At 46.9% G+C, this 8,836-nt stretch overlaps 1 protein-coding gene across 4 annotated transcripts; it reads left to right on the forward strand.

Moving 5' to 3' along the window:
- The first annotated feature begins 6,490 nt into the window (after positions 1–6,490).
- On the forward strand, positions 6,491–8,631 carry LOC133923559 (protoporphyrinogen oxidase, mitochondrial-like). Of its 4 annotated transcripts, none has more exons than XM_062368841.1 (7): positions 6,491–6,895; positions 7,079–7,153; positions 7,410–7,536; positions 7,694–7,802; positions 7,877–7,955; positions 8,114–8,222; positions 8,513–8,631. In XM_062368841.1, the coding sequence occupies exons 1-7, from the start codon at positions 6,890–6,892 to the stop codon at positions 8,554–8,556; spliced, it is 549 nt and encodes a 182-aa protein (XP_062224825.1). In that variant the 5' UTR covers positions 6,491–6,889; the 3' UTR covers positions 8,557–8,631. The 4 variants fall into 4 exon arrangements, 2 of the variants coding, with proteins under 2 accessions (XP_062224825.1, XP_062224826.1); XM_062368842.1 differs by having other exon boundaries at positions 7,724–7,802; XR_009910642.1 differs by having other exon boundaries at positions 7,694–7,777; positions 7,877–8,418.
- Positions 8,632–8,836: the final 205 nt, after the last annotated feature.

The following is an 8,836-nucleotide window of genomic DNA, read 5'->3' on the forward strand; positions in this document are numbered from 1 at the left end:
TCTCGAGCACTTGAAGGAAGAAAGTGGAGAATGGCGGCACCAACCCCGCTGCCACGAAGGAGGTGAAGAGAACAATCCGCCCAGGAACGGTTGTCGCCGGCGTCAAGCTCGTCGGCGTCACCACCACAGCTCCCTCTTGCCCCTCGGGCACTAACAACTTCCTGATCTTGGCCGCCGCCTCTTCGTTCCTCAGACGAGACTCCGGCAGAATGCTGTCCGGAGCCTTGTCCCGACGGCCTCCTCCGACCCTCAGCATCTCGGCAAGAACGGAGGTGCTTTTGTGATGGAGAAAGGGAAGGAGAAGTGCTCCAGTAGCCTGAAAATTTCCTAAGGGCTTCGGAGCACGAAGAAGGCAAGAGCAGGAGTGCAAGAAGGCATAAAGAGGGGGACAGACCGATCCCCTCCCCCTTTTATATTTCAAAGTTCAAATGTTGCCGCCCAACGGTTCGCTCGGCGAAACGCCCCCTCGATCGGCGCAACCGCCAGACGAATCTCCCGCCGATCGTGCGGCGTCAGCGGCTGCCAGGCGTATTTTCCTCGATCTGCGCGGCGGCCGCGCGTGCCGCTCGTACGGTCGTCATACCCTTCGGGAGTTGTGTGGACACGCGTCTACTCGTTTCCCCGCTGGGTCGTACCCGAGGCCCGGGTCTAGAAAGGCCACCTCTCGAAAGCCTGCCATGTGGCGTCCACACCAGCCTCGACCTCGGCCGCGACGAAGGGCCCATCCGCAGTCTTCGTGCCATCACCTACCAATGGGCCCGGGGGCTACTGTCGGTGTATCAGGAACCAGGGGTCCCTGAGTCCCGAGACCAGGCCGGCCGTCCGCCACGTGCCACCATCCCGCGAGGTCCCCCCTGCAGGATGAGGAAAATCTAAGTTCCGAGAGAATGTGCTCGGGGCCACGGCCTCTGGTCCCCGAGCACCCTAGTTCCCCGATGACCCGCAAAGTCCAAGTACCGGGAAGAAAGTGCTCGGGAAGGTGCCCGCTCGCCCCCGAGTACCATAGTCCCCCGATAGGCCAAACAGCCAAGTGCTCGGGAGAGAGTGCTCGGGGCTGCACGTGGCAGCCCCCGAGCACTCGGTTCCCCGAAGGATCTACTCAAGTACTCGGGAGAGAGTGCTCGGGGCTGCACGTGGCAGCCCCCGAGCACTCGGTTCCCCGAAGGATCTACAGGGGTACTCGGGGGAGAGTGCTCAGGGCTGCACGTGGCAGCCCCCGAGGACTCGGTTCCCCGAAGGTTCTAAAGGAGTGCTCGGGAGAGAGTGCTCGGGGCTGCACGTGGCAGCCCCCGAGCACTCGGTTCCCCGAAGGTTCGCGCAAGATCACCCGACGCCCCGACGACCCGGAAGGACCCGTCGGCGAATTGTCAGCCAGTCAAAGGTCCGAAGCTGCATTTAATGGGCAACAAAATAAACTTGGTAGCTGAATACAGACGCCTCTTCCCCCCCCCCTACATGGATAAAAGTAAGTAAACAGGAATTAATTCTAACTCCCACATGATAAAAAAAAGTAAAAGGTCTCGTGAAGAAAATAATCCTATTTGACCGCTATACATTGCTAGCATCAGGAAATAGAATAATCGCGAATTTCGGGTAACTGGCCAAGCCGCTAAAGTAGCTAAAGTAGTGATAAATCCTGTCAAAAAAATGGATCCTAATGAATTGCGCGGCCTGACATCCTGACATTCCCAACTGCCCACGCCGCAGTGTCAGTCCCTGCCATGCTTTGGCAGAGGGGCGTGGGTCCATTAATTGCACGAGTCTCGTCCCGTATCATCCGGGGTATCTCGGGATAACGTTGCCAGGATCAAAGCGTTCCGCCTGCCACCCTGCCCTGGCAGAAGAACAAGACAGGGTGGGCGCGCCGGGTGCCTCTGTGGCCGCCCGGTGGGCCCTCTCAACGGCGCCAGGACATCCACAGTAACGGGTGGTCGGATGCACGCCGCTTTTTTCCACCGCCCCTGTCACTTCGCCCGGACGGAATGATGACGCCTTTTTTCGTGGCGTCTTGGAACTCGCGCCCCCTCTTTTCCATTTGGGGTAAGTCGAGGTCGGCGTGTGTATAAAAGGAAGGGATGGATAACACAGGAAGGGTACCCGAAAGAGAGAAAACCTAGAGGAATAGAAATGCCCAAAAGACTCAGAACCGTGGAAGAAACCGAGATAGAACCACCGAAGAACACCACAAGCAAGCTCGAGTAGAGCTAGAACAGGGGAGCCTCAAGCTCTCTGTTAAACGATACACCCTTGTAACCAGATACATCCTTGAAGGATTCCCTTCGAGGAAGGATATTACATCCACACAGGAGTAGGGTGTTACGCCCCTGTGCGGCCCGAACCTGTCTAAACCCCGGTGCATTTATTTCTTTTTGCACTAGGTCGATCATCCCCCACCACCGGCCATTGCATTTATTTCCTTTTTCATTTATTTCCCTGACGAACTCGTTCAGGATCATCCCCCGGCCGAATCTTTAAAAAGGGGTCTCTCGGGATCCCTGCGATAGGAGTTCATCCTCCGACACATACTAATCACGCCTCGGCCCAACGAGGAGCTCTTGCTCTATGTTTCCTCAACACCACAGGTCGCAAGCGCGGTCCTGATCATCGAGCAGGATGGCCTCCAGCGACCAGTATATTACGTCAGCGAGGTCCTGCACGACGCGAAGGCTCCATACCCACAGGTTCAAAAACTGCTATACGCCATCCTAATAGCCTCTCGCAAGCTCATATACTACTTTCAGGCTCATAAAATCAAGGTGATTTCCTCGTTCTCAATTAGGGAAAATCTCCATAATAGAGATGCGATAGGAAGAATGGAAAAATGGGCAGTAGAGCTCGGGGGATTTGACCTCCAGTTCATCCCCCGAACTTCTATCAAGTCCCATGCGCTGGCCGATTTTGGAGCCGAGTGGTTGTCCTTCGAGTCCGAGCAGGTACAACGACCAGAGGCAGACGAGAATTGGACCATGCACTTTGACGGGTCGTTCACACTGAAGGGAGCCGGGGCAAGAGTGGTTCTGACCTCACCCACCGGTGACATCCTCAGGTACGTAGTTTAATTATATTTTTCAGCAACTAATAACACTATTGAATATGAAGGCCTCTTGTCCGGAATGCGAGCAGCCTCCACACTTGGGATTAAATGATTGTTAGCGATACAAGGCTCTCTTCTAGTCGTGAACTAGGTGCAAAAGGAGTTCCAGTGCTCTGACCCGACGATGGCGGCATACCTCGCCGAAGTAAGAAGACTAGAGCGACGCTTCATCGGCTTTGAGGTCAAGCACGTCCCTTGCAATGACAACTTCCTAGCCGATGAGCTGGCATGTCTAGCTTCTTCTCGTGAACCTATCCCGATCAAAGTATTTGAAGAAAAACTCTCATGACCATCCACCGTAGTCTTGGACCAAGGTGAAGGGGATGCCTCCCTCGGTGCCGTCGGTGATAGGAGGGGGGGTGCGGCAGCGGTGACAGGAAGGGGGCAGCGCAGCTATGGCTATGAAGGACCTGGCGGTGACAAGGGTTTAGCTGCTCGGGGTTATGATTTGGACTGAATTGGACTGGCAACTCTAAATTGTACTGGCGGCAACAAATGTGGGCTGAAAAAAATGGGCCAAGGATAGCCCAATCGATCTCCAGTCGAATGCCCAGCCACAGCCAGTCGCCACTTAGCCGCCGCAAGTCGCCTTCCAGTCGACCGGTTGCTTGACTAGCCCTCCATGTCGAGTCGAGACCCTCTAGTCGAGCATGGGTACCGACTTGTCGATTAATCGACGATTAGTTGTGACTAATCGTTCGACTTAATAACAATGCTCAGAGGACCAGCATAGCTAGAGGAAGTTCCTCAGAGAGTATCCTTTGTGAGCATTGCAAGAAGACTGGTCATCGTTCGGAGAATTGTTTCTCTCGTCATCCAGAGAAGTTGGTTGAGTTTCGTGCACGTCATGCTGCTCGTGCTCGTAATACAGCTCCTTCCTGAGGCTCTGTATCTGTTGTTGCTGCTCATGATGGTGATTCTCAGTCTTGGGTTTCGGATTCTGGAGCCTCCTTCCATGTCACATCTGATAAGTCTCAGCTGGTTGCGTGCAAGCCGGTCACTACTGGAGGTTCTATTCAGACAACTGATGGTACATCTTGTCATATCACTCATCAGGGTGCACTTTCCACTTCTTGTTTTTTCTATACCTGATGTTTCTTTTGTACCTCAAGTATCCATGAATCTCCTCTCCGTAGGTCAATTCATTGACCAAAACTGTTTTGTTGGATTTGACACTCATCTTTTTTATTCAGGATCTTCGAAGCGGGAGTGTGTTTGGTACTCCACATAACTATGATCATCTTCGGGTTTTCGGATGTACTTGCTATGTCCTGCTTGCACCTTGTGAGCGGACTAAGTTGTCTGCCCAATCGGTTAAGTGTGTCTTTCTTGGATATAGTCCTGAGCATAAGGGGTATTGTTGCTATGATCCTTCCTCTCATCGCATGCATATTTCTCGTGATGTGACTTTTGTTGAGGATCGCCCTTTCTTCCATAATCCCTCCACTCAACCCTCATCCTCTCCCACAGAGTCCACTTCCTTCCTCTGTCTTCCTCCTCCTTCATCTGATGCTCCTGCCCCTGTTCCATCTCCAATGCCTTCTCCAACCACCTCTAATTCGGTTTCCGCTCCTCCATCCACTCTTGCTCCAGATTCAGCTCATCTGCCATATATTCCGACAATCTATGTCTATACTCATCAGACCACAATTCCTTCTGATCATCTGTCCAATCTCACTTCTTTGGCCAGTCCTGATGCTCCTGTTTTTACAGATTCTAATGTTGTTGATGAGTTGCCTACTGGTCCTCGATATAATCTACGTGAGCATGCTACTATTGAGTCTCCTGACAGGTGGGGTTTTCCCCGTGCGAGTGCAGTTGTAGTTGAGTAGCCATCTACTTATCAGAAGGCATCTGGTATTCCTGAGTGGCAATGTGCTATGTCTGAGGAGGTTGGTGCACTTAATCATATAGGTACATGGATCTTGTTCCCTTACCATCTCATGCAGATCCTATCACTTGTAAGTGTGTATTTAAGGTTAAGACAAAGTGAGATGGTTCTATTGAGAGATACAAAGATCGCCTTGTTGCCAGAGGTTTTCAGCAGACCAATGGTCGATATTATGATGAGACAATTGCTCATGTTGCTCACATGACCACAATTTGTACCTTGATTGCAGTGATTGCTACTCGTTCCTGGACTATTTCTCAAATGGATGTCAAGAATGCTTTTCTTCATGGTGATTTGCATGAGAAAGTTTTTATGTAGCCACCCCCAGGTGTTGATGTTTCTATGGGATATGTGTGGCGTCTTCGTCGTGCTTTATATGGCCTCAAACAAGCTCCTCGTGCTTGGTTTGAGCGGTTTGTTTCTGTTATACAAGCTGCTAGTATTTCTTCTAGTAATCATGATCCTGCTTTATTTATTCATCTATCTCTAAAATGACGTACTTTACTTCTCTTATATATTGATTACAGGAGATGATGTTGTGCATGTTGCTCTTGTGAATAAGTAACTCAAATAGCAATTTCAGATGTCTGATTTATGCCTTATGAGTTACTTCTTGGGGATTGAAATTATGACTTCTGAAAAGTGTCTCTATCTTTCTCAATCTAAATATATTCAGGATCTCGTGGCTAGCTCTAGCATTACTTATAATCAGCTAGTTGCTACACCTATGGAGCTTCATTTGCAACTTTGTCCTAATGATGGCACACCCCTTGAGGACCCCTCTCGATATCGTCATATTGTGGGTAGCCTTGTTTATCTCACTGTCACCAGACCTGATATTGCTCATTCATTTCATATTTTGAGTCAGCTTGTGAGTGCTCCTGCTTCTTTGCATTTTGGTTATTTGCTTCGGGTATTACGTTACTTGAGGGGGACATCGTCACAGTACTTGTTCTATATCGTTCTAGTCTGCTTCAGCTTTATGCTTACTCAGATTTCACTTGGGCGAGTGATCCGATGGATCGTCGTTTTGTCACTGGTTATTGTATTCTTCGCAATACTTCTCCTCTTACTTGGGAGTCTAAGAAACAGGCTGATGTATCACGATCCAGTATAGAGGCTGAACTTCGAGCTCTTGCCACTACCACTTTAGAAATCGTATGGCTTCGCTGGTTGTTGGTTGATTTTGCCATCTCTTGTGAAGCGCACACACCTCTTCTGTGTGATAATACTGACGTTATACAAATTGCAAATGATCATGTGAAGCATGAACTCACGAAGCATATTGGTGTTGATGCTTCCTTTACTCGGTCTTATTGTCATCAGAAAACCATTCAGTATGTGCCGTCAGAGTTGCAAGTTGCAAACTTCTTCACCAAAGCATAAACTCAAGCGCAGCATCGATTTCATCTTCCCAAACTCAGTGTTTTTGAGCCTCCTATACCACCTTAAGTTTGAGGGGGGTGTTACGTGTAAGTGTGCGTGTGTGTATGTGTATGGTAACATATTATTCTGGCTCATATTGGCCCATGAGGACCGACTCTATCTATTGACATCAAGTCTATTAGATGGGTATGCTCTTATCTCCACAATTCCAGTTAAGGTAACACATGATACTCATGTTTTGTAGTACATTATCAGTACTATTTAACATCTATGTTGTAAAAGTTCTCTATGTGTTTTTTGGTTGAGAAAGCTTAAACGTTCTGCGTTGTTTTCAGTCACTAATTGATGCACTTCACAATCAAGTTGGAGATGGTAATGTTAAGCTTGGTACAGAAGTGCTGTCATTGGCATGTAGATTTGATGGAGTCCCTGCATCCGGTGGGTGGTCAATTTCTGTTGATTCAAAAGATGGTAGTAGCAAGGAGCTCGCAAAGAACCAAACCTTTGATGCTGTTATAATGACAGTAAGATTCACTAATCTGCAATTATCTTTTAGAAGTTCTGTTCATCTGATCTCTGATCTGGCAAATTGCTTGCTGCTGATCTGTAGAGTTTGTTTTTCTTTTTTGGTACTCATTCAGGTTATTATGAACATCAAACATACCGATGAACCATAACATTTGCCCCTTGTATTTTTTTTTCTCCAGGCTCCATTGTCTAATGTCCAGAGGATGAAGTTTACAAAACGTGGAGCTCCCTTTGTGCTAGACTTTCTTCCTAAGGTCACGTTAGGATCACCATTTTTAGATTAACAAATGCATCGATTCATATTGTTATTCTTGCAAGCTATCATATTACAACTTTACAATTACGAGATGTCACCACTTCCATTTCTGTCATGAAAAACATGGTAATTGATAATTGACAGATAGAAACTATAGCTGCTTTCAATTGGACTTATTAAAACTTTTCTAACATTCATAGAAGAATCTCATCTTAATCCACATTTCTTTTTTGGTATTTTTTAAAATTATACAGGTGGATTATCTACCACTATCCCTCATGGTGACAGCTTTTAAGAAGGAAGATGTCAAGAAACCTCTGGAAGGATTTGGGGTCTTAATACCTTACAAGGAACAGCAAGAACATGGTCTGCAAACCCTTGGTAGGTCAGCTCAGCTTTGTTTGAACTGTTTTCAGTTCGCAAGTCTCATGTTTTTTATCTATGAATTCAATGCAAGTCTTGTGTACTTGCATTTATACTTTGGTTTGTTTGAGTGTTTTGTTCCTCATCTTTACACATGCCACTGTTTCTTGCATAGGGTCTCTCTTCTCCTCAATGATGTTCCCAGATCGAGCTCCTAATGACCAATATTTATATATGACATTCGTCGGGGGCAGCCACAGTAGAGATCTCGCTGGAGCTCCAACGTATAAATCCTATTTTGATGATTTATGTTCTTTTCCCATTTTAGCTAGATTATTCTTATAACATTCTTCTGCAGGTCTATTCTGAAACAACTTGTGACATCTGACCTTAGAAAGCTCTTGGGTGTAGTGGGGCAACCAACTTTTGTGAAGCAAGTACTCAAACATACTGTTCTAATTGTTGATATTGCCCATTTGCTATATGTTCTTTTCCTTCGTTGTGCTGGTCTTATGGTTTGTCAATTTGTAAGGAGTAGAGTTCATGCATTTCATTTCACCACCACACACTCGTGAATTTTTTCTGTGGTACTCAGGCATATATATACTGGAGAAATGCTTTTCCTTTGTATGGCCATGATTACAGTTCAATATTGGAAGCTATAGAGAAGATGGAGAAAAATCTTCCAGGGTTCTTCTACGCAGGCAAGCCAATAAAGGCACCATTTTGTACAAACAAATGTTAGATATATGAAAGATCCCCCTTGTTGATTGGGTACCACAGCATTTTGCAATATCTAGCCAGTCAGTTACCATTTCCAGTAACTGTGCTACTCCTTGATCTGCTGAAATGGATACTCTGATTAAAAAGAAAAGAAAACTGCAATATAACATTTAAACAGTAAGCAAACCGTAAACAGTAACTCCATGATGTTACCACTTCTATTTTTGTGTTAGCTTAAAAAGTTAATGTGAGCTTTTGTTCCGTCTTATAGGAAATAACAAGGATGGGCTGGCTGTTGGGAATGTCATAGCTTAAGGAAGTAAGGCTGCTGACCTTATGATCTCGTATCTTGATTCTCGCACCAAGCATGACAATTCACATTGAAGGGATCTGACCCGTCTTGTAGCAATGGCAGACAAATTTTCTCAGTTGAATGAAGAATACAAACCGATGGGTTGCAGATCTCAGAACCTCTTCATGTATTAAGCCTTTGTTAAAAATGATCCAGGAGAATAGTCGCTTGTGCAAAGTCGAAAACTGAGGGTAAAAACTATTCTGGTGGCTGATATGTTATGATTTTTTTTCCTCCACAAGT

This window comes from Phragmites australis, chromosome 7 (assembly GCF_958298935.1).
Source record: "Phragmites australis chromosome 7, lpPhrAust1.1, whole genome shotgun sequence".
In the NCBI taxonomy this organism is placed as follows: Eukaryota; Viridiplantae; Streptophyta; class Magnoliopsida; order Poales; family Poaceae; genus Phragmites; species Phragmites australis.